Source organism: Protopterus annectens, chromosome 5.part0 (genome assembly GCF_019279795.1).
Source record: "Protopterus annectens isolate FY-2018-M chromosome 5.part0, PAN1.0, whole genome shotgun sequence".
NCBI classification, from domain to species: Eukaryota; Metazoa; Chordata; order Ceratodontiformes; family Protopteridae; genus Protopterus; species Protopterus annectens.
The window spans coordinates 507,142,011-507,159,354 of record NC_056735.1 but is presented as its reverse complement, the minus strand read 5'-3'; the positions used below and the strand labels follow the sequence as shown (position 1 = coordinate 507,159,354).

The window sequence follows — 17,344 nt, the reverse complement described above, 5'->3', positions numbered from 1 at the left end:
AGCCTATCTGTCCCTGGAGGAGTGGTTTCAGCCCTGAAACTAGTAGCTTATTGGCCATTTTGGGTCAATTCCTATCTCTTTCAGTTTCCCTGCTTTAAAACCTGCATTTGCGTAGTTTTGTGCGATTTTGCGCATAGCGCAGCATCGGGCAGCGCCTTTTAATCAGGTTTAAACTATTCCCGGCTCCACAACGTCTGCTTTTCACTTTTTCCCTTAGAACTGATCTAAATCCCAAAGTAAGCACTCTATTTTTATCCTAAAGGCCTACACTTGCTCTTATAAGTAATCTTATAAGTAAACACTAATAAACTAAAGCACTACACCCACTTATACTCCTTTTACATACTTGGCTCCCTATTGGTCCTTTCTGATCAGTCAAAAAGTAGTTCCTTATACTATTCTGGCATGTCTAAAGGTCAGTTTTGGGTTTACTCTCCAGTCCAGCTGGTGAATCTGGGAATTTTGAGGCAATGTTACAATTGCCTTATGTACACAGACCACCCTCTCCTCCTTCCTACAAGCTCAAATATATGTGAGAGATGCAACTATATAGCCAAACTGGAGGGTGAGCTCTCTCAACCCAGTACTGGCTCAGTCAGTCAGGAGGAGAAGGGAACCACACACACCACAATTCCAGTCTCACATAGACCTACCGCATCAGCAAACCAAACACATAAACACACAAAAACATACTCAGAGGCTCTAAATAAAAATCTGCCTAAGCAGCAGAGACCTCCAAAGTAGACATCCAAGCAACCCCTACCCCACAACAATACCCACGTATCACATCATTCAAAAAGTCAGTATGCCACACAGTCACAGCCCTTAAGGCTAAACAACACACCTAATACACTTGTAATAGGTGACTCTATTGTCAGACAGACTGACATCCCACTCACCAGACTGAACAAGGAGAAGGTCACTGTAAGCTGCCTGTCCGGTGTCAGGATCTGCTACATAACACATGCACTCAGGTCACTCCAAAGCAAGTACAAGTATGACTCTGTCATTGTCCATGCTGGTGTGAATGACCTGAGACGTACCTCCCTGGACTACATGAAAGGAGACATAGATCAATTTTAACAATTGGCTAAAGTATTGGTGTCATTTAAAGGGGATCCAGTGTCTGTCAGCCTGGGATGACATGCTCGACAAGCCACGTTGCTTCGCTAGGGACGGCTTGCACCTGTCACCCCTGGGCTTTCAAATACTGGCTAAGGCTCTTGCCACCCCCATAGTGCCTTTTTTAGGCAAGGCTCAAAAGACAAATCCACGTCCACAGACAACACAATGAAAAAAAAACTAAGGGTAATGCTGCTCAACGCCAGAAGTCTAAACCTCAAGATGCACACACTCGAGGCTCTCCTCAGTATGGAGAATATCGGTATCTGTGCAGTAACAGAAACCTGGTTCAAGGCTCCCGAGAGCACCGCAGCACTACCAGGTTATACCTCATACCTTGCTTTTTGGCCCCAAAACTCGAATCGAACCACAAAAGGAGGGGAAGATTCCATTTTCATCAAAGATACCCACACCTCCAGGTTAGTGGCACTGCATGAAGCATCGGAGACCATCCATGTGCAACTAACAGTGGGAAAAACTGCATTTCAGTTTGTAGCCTGCTACAGACCATCCTCCCACACCCAGGAACCCCACTCGGCTTTCCTGAGAACACTGGAGAATATGAAGGTCTCTCCAAACACCATTATATTGGGTGAATTCAACTACCCAAACATTGACTGGGAAAACTCCTCAAGCCCCAACACCCTCGCCCAACGGTTCCTAGAATTTATAAACTCAAATGCTATGGAACAACTGGTCACCACCCCCACAAAAGGGGAAAACATATTGGACCTGGTCATCACCAACATGGGGACTCTATGTTCCACACCAGAGGTATACCCCTCATTGGTAAGGTCAGACCATAAATTAATCTCACTGGACATCCATATCCCGTCCCCACCATCAGCCAAGGAAACCACGGTGAAGAACTTCTCAAAAGCAAACTTCACAGTTCTCAAAACCGAGGTGGATTCCTTCAAAGCCCCCAGGCCAGTGGAAAATACGGCTCAAACCGCAGAATCCTTTACAAACGCATTCTATGGACACCTACAGGAATGCATGGATCATGCTATCCCAAATAAAACCAAGACTCACTCCTTCAAAGGCAGGAGACCTGTCTGGTGGACCCCGGCCATAAATGAGCTATACAACAGAAGGAGGAAGCTACTACATGATAGAGCAAACTCCCAAAAAGGGAAGGCATCTCTGATCAGTACTAGCAAGAAACTACAATCCCTCATAAAATCATCTAAGGCCAGCTTCAAAAGAAAAATTGCACAAGACACTAAAGATAATCAGAAGGCCTTCTTTAGTTATGTCAGGAACCTGGGTGGCAACCCTCAGATATGCTCTGAGTTAGTGCAAAATGACAAAAAATACACTGAACCCACAGACATTGCCAACATCCTGGCAGACAGGTTCAGTGCAAACCCCCCCTCATCCCCCCTAAAAGAGCAAATGTCTATCCCAACAGAGTGTAGCCTCCCTGACATCACAGATGAACAGGTAAGTGCTGCCCTCTCCAAAGCAAAAAACACAGCATCAATGGGACTGGACAGTGTCCCAGGCTGCGTCTTACACGAGCTCCAAGAAGAACTTAACCCTCACATAAAGTCACTGATCATTCTCAGTCTTACTACATGATATGTACCCAAGGAATGATGTACAGCAACAGTGGTCCCGCTCCACAAAGGTGGTGCCACAATGGACCCAGGAAACTATCGCCCTATAAGCCTGACTAGCCTGGTCTGCAAAGCTATGGAGTGTATCATCATGGAACTCATAAACAAAGACATTGGGAACCTCCAGACACTGGATCCTACCCAATTCGGCTTTGTTAAGGGCAGATCTTGCCTCTTGTACCTGGTCGACTTCTTTGAAACAGTTACCAAGGCCATAGACAAAGGGAAGGTAGTCCACACAGCCTACCTGGACCTCGCAAAAGCCTTCGACACAATACCCCACTCGGGCATCATAAATAAGCTCACCAGCTTAAATATCAACCCCTATGTCACAAGATGGGTTGCAAACTGGCTCAGGGATAGAACCCACATGGTCAGAATTGCAGGTGCCATGTCAGACTCTAAACCAGTTACAAGTGGCATCCCACAAGGCTCAGTCCTGGGACCTCTCTTGTTCGGTATATATTTCTCTGAGGTACAGGCTAACATGGGAGGACTATGGCTGACCAAGTTCACAGATGACTGCAAACTGGGTGCCATAATCGACTCTCCGGCTGACACAAGCATCCTCCAAAAGGGTCTCACAGAGACGAATAACTGGTGCCAGAACCATGGCCTAAAGCTAAATGCCAAAAAATGCATAGTCATCCCCTTTAGGAAAAACAAAGTGCCCACAAATTATCACATAGGTGGTAATCCATTAAGTACAGAAGAAGTAATTAGGGATTTGGAGACCCAAATAGATAGTAATCTCTCCTTTGACAATCACGTTGCCAAAGTGGTTAGAAAGACCTTCTATATAGCCTACCTTATCACGAAAGGTTTCACATCTAGATCAAGAGAGGTCATTGTGCCCCTCTACTCATCACTCATTAGGCCCATAAATTAATACAATGCCCCATTTGGGATGTACCTTACCCGACACCTGCAGCAACTGGAAAGACCCCAAATGTACCTCACCAAGAGGATCAAGGGACTCAAACAGATGCCCTATGCAGTTCGGCTAAAGAAAGTCCAGCTCTACTCAGTTGCTTACCGCCTACTCAGAAGCAATCTGTGCCTGACGTACAAAGCCATGTCCAACCCAGAATTAATGGACATCCTCCACCTCAGGAAATCCAAATCCCTTAGAGCTACACGCTCCAGGGACTTAAACCTCAGGACAGAAATAAATAGGACATGCTGGAGGGACAGATTCATATCCCAGAGGCTCCCCTCACTCTGTAACAAAATCCCAGTCCAAGTTAGGCAGAGCCCCTCACTGACCCTTTTCAAGAGAAATCTTGACGAGTGGATGGGAGATCATAAGTTTACCCCTGGGATCTCTTCTGTGTCCCTGCTAGACAGCGGCACAGTAAACTAACCTTAAAAGGGCTATCTTCTGTGACCTACTATTCAAAGGCACAGTCTACTAATCTAAAAGGGTGGTGAAAGCCAAACACACTCTGGCTAGGCTTATAAATGCCCTAGGGAAGATAGCCTAGTATCAACCTATTAACATATATAGATATATATATATATATATATATATATATATGTGTATATAAAATTGTAATAGTGCTTTATGTGTTGACTTGCTAGCTACAGTATCTTTCTACATATATATATATATATATATATATATATATATATATATATATATATATATATATATATATCTGTATCTACTCTCTGTACATACATAAATACATGCATATGTACATATGTGTGTATTTGTGTGTTCCAATTATCCAAGACAATCCTAACAAGATTTACTATAGATATATACATTTTCAGGGAAAACTGCTCTTATAAACTTTTACATTGAAGATAAGATGCTAAACCTTTCAGCAGTTCATTAATTACTTGATATGCAAAATCATATGTGTATAGGATGATATTAGATGGATGATAACACTCACTGCTGAGTTAAAATTCTGTAGCTTTTTGTTTAAAGAATAACCTACAATCACTATGGGATAAACATGCTTTGAGTTAAATGCATTCTGACTGCCACGATCTGTGCACACCACGGAGTAAGAATTATGGCAAGATAACTATCACATTACGCACACATGGAAAATTACCCTGCATGAAAAAGTGTCAGATATGTGTTACCATCAAGTATGATGTCAGGAAAAAAATATATGACAGCCAGGACTGCAGCACATTTATTTATTTTACATTTGTTGACCGGGATTGTCCAACTGAGCTTAAGAGCCCTTTTTCAGCGGAGCTCCAGGGAGAAAAGCTCCAACATATTATACAATTTTCATTATAAATTAGCATTAAACAGCAATAAAGAAAAGAAAGAAGATACTGAAAGGCTATATGTGTGTTGACGAGATAAATATTAAACCATATTAACCTGAGACACGTTTGCCTTAATGAGCAGTATGTGACTTTATGTGCTTCTTTGAAGGCTCTTTATGCCTCCCTCTCGACAATGATCTGTCCCACAAAAGTTCTTGAGGCCAATTATACTCCTGGAAGAGGAGGATGTTTCCAATCCCCCCATGGTGAGAGCTGAGTGGTGGGAGAAATCATCCAAGCAAGTAGTGAGTTTGTTTTTGCCAAAACCAAGTGCTTTGCTTAGTAAACTGTGACAGGGAACACTGTCATCCCAGTGGCTTCAATGTCTGCTGTCATCCACACAGACTACAGCCTACAGCATTCAAACATAAACCCTAACAGTCCCAGGCTGGAAAAATAGCTGATACCCCCACCAAACAGTCCCGTTATTCATCAAAGTGAGGCTCAAAGGTGGTTCCTTGAAAGCCTAATTCCACCCACTGTGGCCAACATGCTCAGCCGTATCACCATCGAACCTCACAATGCTTCTTTTGCATGCATGTTCAATGAAGTCTACCATTACTGACCTGTCAAAACCAGGTACATATCCATACAGCATTTGTACTGCACCAATCAGTCTGCCTCCTACTGCCAGGACAGACACGCTGACATTAGACACTCACCCCCACCCTGGCCACTAGCACTTCCAGTGCTACCCCTACTTTTCAAGTCATCAGGGCTGGATTCATGCTTTATCCCTCTACAGCATGGTGCTGGTTAGCAGTGCATGAATACATGTGAGCATACATGCATGTGAGCACATACACATATACACATGCAGATACATACATATGTATACATATATGTATACATATATATATATATATATATATATATATATATATATATATATATATATATATTTATATTCAATGGAAGATACACGCAGACACACTTGCACACACACACACACACACACACACACACACACACACACACTTGCACACACACACACACACACACACACACACACACACACACACACACACACACACACACACACACACACACACATATACACAAACGGTCTAGGACAGATACTTCACAAATTAAGAAATACATAACTTTGGGAATTTATGTACACTCCACTGTGGATGCATGCGCCTAAGTTTTGATCTGATTAGATAAGAAAATAGACTACTAAACTTACTTGGCTTCCTTCTCGCTGCCAAAAGACAGCTGGCTGTGGGTTCCCTTTAGTTTCACAGGGGAATGTTGCTGTCCGTCCCTGGGCAATAATCTGGTCCCGTGGTCTGATAACAAATTGTGGTGGTGCTGCAAGGTAAAAGAGTGCCACACTTTAGCAAACCAAAGCCAGGATAGAATTAGCATGTAGTGAGTCTAGGATACAAAATGACTAGGAAATGAAACCAAATGTCTTTAGTGTTTCTTACTGATTCAAAATGCAGAAACTCATTTCAAAATGAGCAATCACTTGAGTATAACTATGCTTTAATTTATCAAGCATTTCAACACTAAATATGTAATTCTTTTTCTTGACAGTTTTCTAATGTTTCTCCTGAAACAGCAATTACCAGTAACTCTCTAATGTGTAAAATTTGCATTTAACAGCTTGCAGGAATGTCTGCTCTGATCCAGCTGCCATTAAAGAACTGCATTCACCAATAAATTGGAACTGTAATAAAATGAACTGTTGCCATGCCTGTTTTCTGAACAGGATCATTAGCTTGACATTGTATGCTATGTTTTACTATGTAACTCTGAAATGTTGAAAGAACTATACATTATCTGCAGACTCTGCATCATAGACAAGCTTTATTAGGCAAATTACACTGTACGTGTTTTGATTATTCAGTATGTGCATATCTTAAGGTAAAAAAAAATATTCTCACAGTATCTACTCTTGAATAATATAAATAAAGTCTGGAAGTTTTCAGAAAGGTTACATTCCTTTGCACATCATTTTGAAAATGTATATACTCATTCAAAACATGCACGTCTTGAGGAATTTATATTAACATGTCAAGTTCCTTAAAATAAGCAAATACAATAACAAACTGCATAAAACATTGAGAGTTCTTTTGTCTCGTAAAATATTATTTGCTCTGTTGTTTACCTGTTTCAATGTCATGATCTCTTGGTTTGCATAAGAAATATTACACCTATCAGAGCAAGTAGTTTTAAGTTTTTTTTAGCGCTGATTGAGATATCATTTTAGAGTTGAACATGTTAACTTAATGTCACTCACACACACACACACACACACACACACACACACACACACACACACACACACACACACACACACACACACACACACACATCGATTAAACACATTTTATCCCTTAATCTGAAATAATGCAATGTAACCTCAGGATTACAGTATACATCTCTAGGTGGTGAAAATTCTCATATCGGGGAGTTTGCTTACAAAATTAAGTCTGAATTTGCATTTAACTTATACTGTAGAAATGTAAGTATGGAAAAATAAGCAAGCAAGTATACATATTACAGCTGTTCAATGCCAGCTTTTTTAAAATCAATGTACCAAAAAAAAAAAAAAATATATATATATATATATATATATATATATATATTTATATAAACTGCAGATAGGATTAATGCAGGCAAATGATTGGTGCCAAAGTCACAGACTAAATCTAAATGCAAAAAATGCATTATTATTCCCTTTGGGAAAGCTGGCATCCCTGCTATTACATTATAGACAGCACTCCCTAAGTATAGAAACAGTGGTATGTGATCTGATAGTAAACTGAACTTTGACCAGCATGTTTTCACAGTAGTAAGACAAGCCTTCTATGTGGTACATTTTATAAGTAAAGGCATCACATCTAGATTCAGCCCTCATCAGACCCATAACTGAGTGCTATGCTTCCTTTTGCATGTACCTCACCAGACACCTACAACAACTGGAGAGACCACAGAAGTTTCTCACCAAGAAATTACAGGGTACAAAAAAACAACTCATGTGCAAAGACTGAAAGCCCTATCACTGTATTCTGTCTCCTACAGGTTGCTAAGGGGTGACCTGTGCCTGGCTTACAGGGCAGTCTCTGACCCACCCCTGACGGAAATGCTACACATTCATAAATCTAACTGCACAAGGATCACTCACTCCAGGGATCTCAACCTAGCCTCTGACATGAACAGGGCATGCTCGAGAGAGAGCTTCTCTGTAACAAGCTTACAATTCATGTGAAACAGAGCCCCTCCCTAACCCTCTTCAAATGCAACCTAAATCAATGGATGGGTGACTGCAAATTCAGTCCTGGGATGGCACCCATGTCCCTCCTGGACAGAGGAAGTCATTATTAACTGCCATAGACCTTAGCTCTACAAATTTCACTCAGCTGACCACCGAGAAAGGAGGGAACTTGGGATAAATATGGCTAGGTATAATGTAAGCTGACTGTGGCTCATAAAATTACTTGAACTTAACATAAACAGCCTCCAATACAGCACAAGTTGCTTATGCTGGCTGCAGCCTCACAGTTCACTGACTGAGTCAAAAAAGTTTTGGCGAAGAGCTCAGTAAATCAACCTTATACACTGAATTTCAGTATATCCCTTTACTTCTGTGAATGAAGTCTACTGTATGTTACTACAAAGTGTTACTATGGTTGCCATCTGTAGATGTAACAAACACAGAAATGCTGCCTGTGAGGTTAGATGCATATAACACAAAAATTCCTAGCTGTTGATACACAGAGCAGCTCAGGTAGTGTCATAACTGCATGACATCAGTTAAAAGTGACACCAATGGAGACAACAAAGTTATTAAGCCTTTCTTATTTTATTATGAAACACCAACTTTCTGAAAGTCAGTGTTCCAAAGAAACATTAAAAAAAAGCCAAAATTTCAAAACGGTAAAATAGCCTCCTCTTTTGCCACTGAGAAAGTCCCACTGCACAAGATTCCATACCCCCAAACTTATTTATGTGAACTCCATTGTTCCACCAAGTTAAGGGAGAAATCTCCCCAAAGAAGTGAATCACTGCCAGCAAAAAAATATAAATCAGACAGACACTGATTTCCTGTGGCAAAAAGCTTTTGGCATTATGTCATTCTTTTTTCTGCAAGCAAGTGATGCTCAAGCAGTTTCATGTCAAGCATGTGTAGAGGATCCAAGTATGATGGATCTCACAGATCAGGTTTGGTGTGCCAGAGACCTTACGTAACTATTTATAAGGATTCAATTTGGAACCCTCTTTCTGAATGACACACTCTTTTTTTAATTTATTCCAGTCTTTTGGGTTTCTAATATGATGATGGGAATGGACCCCATTCCTAAGTCAATGTATCACTAAAGTTCAGGAAATAAGTATCGTTTCAATCTTTGATGTTAGCCAGAAGTGCTCTTCACAGCACTTGCAATGTGCCCAGTAATGACTCCTGCAAGTCGCATGGAGTTATATTTATCGGTTACATATCTTAGACTGGCTATAAATTCCTTTTTATAAGACCCATTGCTCCTACTACTTTTGGAACAGTCTGGGTGTCCTTCTTACACATTGCCCTCATTTCTGCCTGTAAATCCTGGTACTGTAGTCAATGGGTGTAGCAATTTCAATGATCAGTGCTACTTTTGTCTTCTTTTCATGGACCACTATATCTGGTTTTCTTGCATCCATTTTTGAACTGTTGGTAACGTGTGATCCCATGTGATACAAACTTCATAATTTTCTGTAATGCTTTGTGGCTTATGTTTCCAGTGTTTTTCAGCTATCTCAATATTAGGTTTGCACAATCCCCAGTGCAATGGTCTTGCCACATTATTATGCCTTTCAGTATACAGTCCTGCCATTAGTATATCACATTTACAACAAGATGTGCAACTGTTTCCAATTCTGTTTTACAAAACCTATATTTATCTGTTTCTCCTATATGTTCAATAGACTATATAAACCAGCATGTATGTAGTCCACTATCTTGGGCCACCAATATTAACCTTTCATCTTTTGGTTTAAATTCACCTCTCCTTCACCATTCCTGTGATTGATCCTGATCAACATGATGTTTTCCAAGAGTTTTCTTCTTCTTCTTCTTTTGGCTTTTCCCAGTTAGGGGCCGCCACAGAGGATCATCTGTCCGCTCATGATTGCCAGTGGAGTTTTACAGAGTCGAGTTGCCAGCCCGGCACCTAACCTTCCATAGAAGGCACACACTCACACACTCACACCTAGGGCCAATTTAGAGTGTCCAATCCACCTACTGCATGTCTTTGGGATGTGGGAGGAAACTGGAGCACCTGGAGGAAACCCACGCGACCACAGGGAGGACATGCAGGCTCCGCACAGAACGCACCCCAGCCGAGAATTGAACCGAAGAACCTCTTTCTGTGAGGTGGCAACGCTAACCGCTGCACCACCATGGCCATCCGTTTCCAAGAGTTTTCTATACTTGCAAATATATTTATGCATTTTCCACATTTCTTCCCTTCTCATCTGGCCCTTCACCTTATATTCTTTCTTTTGTTTTTTGGCACATTCAATTGTTGCCTGATTTTTATCTACTTTTGGTTTAATTTCCATTCCTGCTTGATGCCGACATGCTTCTACTAAACTAAGCAGGGAAGTCATCTTAGACTTATTTTCCTCATGTTTCAAAACTTTCACTACATTTGGGTCTTGTGAGGTCAGCAGATATCTATGCATTCCCATGACTGCAGATCTATACATGTAATCAATATTTAGGAGGCCCATACCTCCTTCAGAATGGGGAACATATAGTCTTGGTATGCACTGATTTTTATAAATCATTTGATGAGCATAAAGCATCCTTCTTGTTTTCCTGTCCATCCTATCTAACAGCTTTTGGGGCCAATCAAGCACTCTAAAACTGTAGGTTAGGACAGGAAGAGCAAACTGGTTTACAGCATGGACTTTGTTCCTAGATGTCAACACTGTTTTCAGCAGCAATTTTTAGTCTTCTAAAATATTCCTTCCTAAGTACTGTTTGCATTTGTTCATGTTTTATTGTTGATCCTCTATCAGTTCCCAAATATTTATACACTCCCTCTTGCTCAAGCTCTTTTATATCACATTCTTGTCCCAAACTGACATTTTACTGATGCTGCAGCTTCTCTGTTTTAAAGGTTACTTTTGCACATTTATCAAGGCCAAATGCATTCTTATATCATCTGAAAAAGTTTTGACCACTTGCAGTTGTGCTTTCAGTTCCTTGTCTGATGAACTGTACAGTTTTAAATCATCTACAAAAAAGAAGATTAGAAATCTTTACACCTTGTTTTCTGGGATCCAAACCATAGCCATGACCTAATTTGTTAAGTAGACAGCTTAATGGGTTAAGGGCAAGACAAAAAAGCAGCGGTGACAGAAAATCACCCTAAATATTCCCCTTTGAATTTTTACCCCTGGAATAATAACTTGTCTTTTATCATAGCTTAACTGTAAAGTGGTTTGCCACTGTTTCATGGTTGCTATAACGTAATCAATCAGTGTAGGGTGTATCTAATACATTTTTAAACACTCATTTATCCATAAATGTGGGATACTGTCAAATGCTTTTTTTGTAGTTTATCCATGCCATACTTAGATTATTCCCCTTTTTACAGTTCTTCATTATGACTTTATTTAACAGCAAATGATGCTTTGTTCCATATGACTTTCTTTTATTACCCTCTTGTTCTATTGCCATGATTGAGTTTTCTTCTAAATGACTATAAACTCTATTAGCATCAGTTCCAGTGTATAGTTTATATGTCATCAGAAGGCACGTTATCTGTCTATAGTTTTTAGGATAGCTTGCAGTTTCACTCTTAAGTAAGAGTATTGTTTTTCCTGTTGTTAACCAAGGTGGTGTCTGTTTGGGTATGCATATAGACAGTCATTACTCATGGCTAAATCTTCATGTAAACGTTAATACTTTTAGCAAGATATTAGGCACTGCATCTGGGCCTGGGGTTTTCCATTGAGGAGTTTTTCTAAACTTTGTTTCAATCTCTCTGTCCGTTACGTCATCCCATTTCATATCCTGTACCTTAAAACTCCTTATTCTTTCTTTTACTTCTTCTATGCATTTAGCATTTTTGTTATGTTCCACAGGATCTTCATAGATATTTCTCTAAAATGTATCTATTTCTTCTTTTTTTTTTGGTGTTGTTTCAACTACTTTTGCCTTGTTTCCCAATTCTGTATAAAACTTTTTTGCGTCAGTTATAAATTGCTTATTTTGTACTTTTCCTTTATATTTATCTACATATCTTCTGATATTTTTATTTTATTATTTGTAACAGTGCACAATAGATCCCGATCTTTTATAATACTGCATGTTGCTTTTATCACGTCTAGCTTTCTCAGCATTTTTGTTGATCTGTTCCCTCATTTATACTCTTCTAATAGTGACACTTCTCATCTTAATTGCTTTATAGTTTTCTCTATTTGATATGTTCATGATAGTGGTCAATCTCTCCCCTCCCTTTCCCGTACTACCCTGTGTTATTGTGGTAAGACTTTATCTGTTATTAATTTAGCTGCACAGTAATGTACCCTATTTTCTTCTGTTATATCTCATGAATCTCTATGGACAGTCCTAATTACTGTCTTCATTTGTTTTATCAACTTTCTAACTTTTTTGGATTTATTGACTTTCTGTAGTCTATTTCTTACAATTATCTTAATATGTCTGTCCATCTACATTAAATCAAGCAACTTTTCTCTTAGATCATTTTCTTGTAAACTGAGGGTACATTCCTTGTTCTCTATCTCCTACAGGCATTCTATAGAAAGTTTCAGAGCATAATTCTGTGTCATCCATTGTTCTTTCATATGTGAACTCATTGGCCTATCACTCCACAACATTGACTGCACTGAACTGCTACAGTTTCCTATTCCTTCCCTTGCTGTCAAACTGCAACTGAATCTTTGTACTGGTTTCCTATGTAAGGCTCCAAAGTATCTTCATTCTTCATATGGCAACTGATCAGATGCTTCCCGCTCTACTGGTTTCTCCTTAATTTGGGTGTCCACTGCTCTATCCTGCCGTGATTTTATCTGAGTTAAATTTTCTATATTAAATCCTTCACTTCACAGGTAATCCATAACCTCAGTTTCTATTTCTTTAACTTCTCTATTACTAATCATCTTTTCTGCTTTTCATCTTTGTTTTTTTTATTTTTTGTATTTTAAAATGTTCTATGTCTGGATTCCTTTCTCTGTATTTCCTCTTCAAATATCTTTGGTGCTCCTCTGTACTGATTAGTTTTGCATTCTCCTTTTCATAAATATTGCACAAGACTAAATCTCTTTTTCTTCCATGTCCATATTTCTTCTTCAGATGTTTCCTTCTCATCCTGTTTCTCCTTATTTTGGGGACTTGTTCCATCATGCTGTGATATAACCTATGTAAGTCTTTCTACAATAAATCCTTCACTTGACAAGTATTCCGTAACTTCAGCTTCTATTTTTTTTACTTCTATTTTATTAATCTTTTGCTCTGTTCCCTCTTTCTGATCTTATTTTTTTATTTCAAAATTTTCTATTTGGAAACCTTTGCCTGTATTTCTTTTCAAATATTTTTGGGGCTGCCTTTTTTGTCTTGATTAATTTGGCTTTCTTATTGGCATAAATATTGCACCATATCAGATCCATCTTTCTTTCCCTTGTCAATATTTCTCTTTTTATACCTTTCAAAAGTCTATAGATGTTGTTTTTTATATTTTTGCATTTCCTCGGTCACTTCTTTTTCCAAATGGCCCAAGGTTTCTTGGTCTATATAGTGTTTTTCATGGATCTGTTGTACTAAGGAACACAAATTTCCATTTGAAAGCTTCTGACAGTTTTTCTTGTGGAAGTATTTTTCTTTCTTCTAATTTCTCTCTTAATCTTTTCATATGTCTTCTGTTTGGAAATTCAGGGCTTCTTGCATAACAATAACAATATCTAATTTCTTTCTCATCCTCATTAATCCACTCTATCGTCTGTATGGCTCTTTTCTTGGCCTATCAATTTCTGTGATTTTTGTGGACTGCTACTTCTTTCTACAATGGGGGGGGGGGGGTGGGCATCCTTTCCCTGGACCTGTCCTAGTCCCATTGTAGAAATGTTTCCATGTCTTCAGGATTCTACACTGTCATTTTTTTCCAGTCCTGACACCAGTACTCCTACCAGGATTGGGCACTTTTTTATCCTTGGTCTTGTGCATCCAGCTATCTTTTTTATCTTTTATCCTACTCTGTCTATGATATATGCTATATAAAATACAGTCTACATATCAATGTCATCTTGGTGAGATTTTCTGAAAAACAGGATCCACCTCGTGAAGGCACTCACCAAGACTTGAGGAAGAATTCAATTCCAGCAATACTGCTCTACTTTGTTTGCTGATTTATCATCTCTCCATTCAGAGACCCTAAACACACATTCTTTATGTGTAGCTGCTGCATTGGGCTGACAGACCTCTAACACCATGACTCATTATCATTCAGTTTAGTGAAGTTAAGCACAGAAGTCCAAGTGGCTGTTTCTAAAATGGAGGAGGTATCCAAATCTTTGAAAAAGCACAAGAGCAAGCTACAGCCCTTGTAGAGTGAGCCTTAACAGGAGAAGAAAGACTTTTACGATGAAAAACATAACAGAAATAAATTGCTTTAGAAAGCCAATAAGAAATAGTCTGCTTGGAATCAAGCTTAACCCAGAGCCTTGGGATGAAAAGAGACAAAAAGCTGATCAAATTTAGGTTCATAGGTTGGTACTAGGCTATCGGCCCTAGGGCCTGTACAAGCCTAGCCATAACAATTCCCTGGCTGTTTCTTCCCACAGTATTTACTTTCCTGAGTCTCCGAGATGAATTCCCTATCTCCCATCCAATCGTCAAGGTTCCTTTTGAAGAGGGCCAAAGAGGTGCTCTGCTTGACTTGTATAGGCAGTCTATTCCAGAGTCTGGGGAGTCTCTGGGTCAGGAACCTATCCCTCCAGCATGTTTTGTTCATTGTGATGACAAGGTTTAGATCCCTGGAGTGTATGGCTTTGAGGGATTGGGATTTCTTTAAGTGTAGCATGTCCAACAGCTCTAGGATTGACATGGCCTTGTATGTTAAGCAGAGATCGCCTCTGAGTAGATGATATGCGACAGAGTATAGCTGGAATTTTTATAGACGGTCAGCATAGGGCATCTGCTTTAGGCCTGTGAATCTTTTAGTGAGGTATTTCTGTGGCCTTTCTAGTTGTTGCAGATGTCTTGAGAGGTACATACCAAACAGGGCATTGTATTCAATAATGGGTCTAATGAGGGATGAGTACAGTGGGACAATGACCTCCATTTTTCTGGATGAAAAACCCTTAGTGATGAGGTGTGCCACATAGAAGGATTTCCTGACTGTTGTGTGGTTATCAAAGGTGAGACCATTGTACACCTGTGTCCTTAAGTCTCTTATCACACTTTCGGTGTTTAGTATACTGCCATCTATGTGGTAATTCACGGGTACATGTTTTTTCTCAAAGGGGATAACTATATATTTCTTGGCATTGAGCTTGAGTCCCATGGCTCTGACACCAAGCATCTGTTTCTGTAAGGCCCTTTTGTAGAATATCCACATTATTTGGGGATTCAATGATGGCTCCCAGTTTGCAGTCATCTGTGAACTTTGTTAGCCAGAGTCCCTTAGTGTTGGCCAGTACTTCAGGGAAGTAGATGCCAAACAAGAGCAGTCCCAGGATTGAACCCTGTGGTACTCCACTTGTCAGTTGTCTGGAGCTGGATTTGAAGTTAGCTACTTTTACAGTATGGGTTATGTCAGTTCTTTGTTTATAAGTTCCACTGGGATAACTGCAGATGTGCGCCACTCAGTGGGCACGAAGCCTGAGGTGAGGCTATGATTAAACATGACACTTAGGTGAGGTGCCAGCTCATTTTGTAGTTCATGTAGTACACAGCCCGGGATGTCATCTGGTCCCATGGATGCTGTATTTTTAGCTTTTGAAGAGTGCGCTTTTTACCTGTGTGGCCATTATTACCAGCATTTGGCAATCTTTTGGTATTGAGATGGGCCCTTCAGGGGGTAAGAGGGGGGTAAAGTTGACACTGAATCGATCTGCCAGGACGTTGGTAATATCCTTGGGATCAGTATATTTAATGCCATTCTGTTGTAGCTCAGAGCAGATCTGAACATTGCCATTTAGATTCTTGACATAGCTATAGAATTCCTTGTGGTTGTCTTTGGAATCTTTGGCAATTTTATTTTTGCAACTAGCTTTGGAGGATTTTATGAGGGATCTCAGCTTCTTACTGAGACTGGTAAGGGAGTTTTTTGCATCCTGGGATTTTCCTTTTTTCTGCAACAGTTTCTTCCTTTTGTTGTAAAGCTTGTTTATGGCAGGGGACCACCAGATTGGCTTCCTTTTTTTGGAGGAGAGCATCTTGGTTCTATTTGGGAAGGCATGATTCATGCACGAGTGGCTGTGCTCGTACAGTCCCTTTGAGTAGGATTCAGCAGTCAAACTTTCAGTTCCCATCTGCATGGGTGTCATGAAGTTTGTCACTTCTGACTTGAGTGGCATGATGTTGGCGTTGGAGAAGTTTTTATGGAGGTTTCCTTACTGGGGAGTGGGGGAGGGATTTGTATGTCAAGGGTGATTAGCTTATGGTCAGACCTGATAGGTGTGGAGCATCGGTTTTCCATGTTGGTAATGACCAGGTCTAGGATATTGGATATTTGCTGATAGCTTTAGTTTTATCCAATTAAAATCTGAGTTGTCTGCACACATCCAAGGTGTGCAGGATCTTATCACTGGAAGACTGTGGAGAGAGGAAAAAGGTGAGCAAGTTAATGGATTGATTAAGTGACAACTCATTCAAAACCTTGGGCATAAAGGAAAAATTGGTACACAAATAAACCCTGTCCTTATGGAAAACCAGGAAAGATGGAAATGCCATCAAGACTTGTAGTTCAGACACCCTTCTGGCTGAAGTAATAGCAAAAAGAAGCACAGTATTCCAAGTACAATATTGCAGAGTAGCTGCTCCTGCAAGCTCAAAGGACCCAAAGTGATTTTTTTGCAAAACAAAATTAAGATCCCAGGGATTTCCTGGGAGTTATGATGTGAAGGGTGCCTTTAAGGAAAAGTTAAACCTCCTATCTGGATATCAAAGGGGGAGACAAAGGTAGACATACAGAAACAGCTGAAAGGTGAGTTTTCACAGAAGAATAAGCCAACCTCGCCTTTAAAAGTTTAGATCAGAACCAAAGGAATGTCCACATTTAGTGGGTCTAGGTTATATGAAAGACACCAGAAAGCAAACATCTTCCATTTGGATAAGCAGGACTTCC

The 17,344-nt window shown here is 40.0% G+C and overlaps 1 protein-coding gene across 18 annotated transcripts in view; it reads right to left on the bottom strand.

Annotated features, from left to right (window-relative positions):
• Window positions 1–17,344, bottom strand: part of ROBO2 (roundabout guidance receptor 2) — a 1,870,921-nt gene that overhangs the window by 498,659 nt on the left and 1,354,918 nt on the right. For all 18 annotated transcript variants that reach the window (XM_044072440.1, XM_044072432.1, XM_044072427.1 and 15 more), the window contains one exon: window positions 6,226–6,350. In XM_044072440.1, coding sequence (XP_043928375.1) covers window positions 6,226–6,350 — 125 coding nt within the window. The remainder of the gene's footprint in view (window positions 1–6,225; window positions 6,351–17,344) is intronic.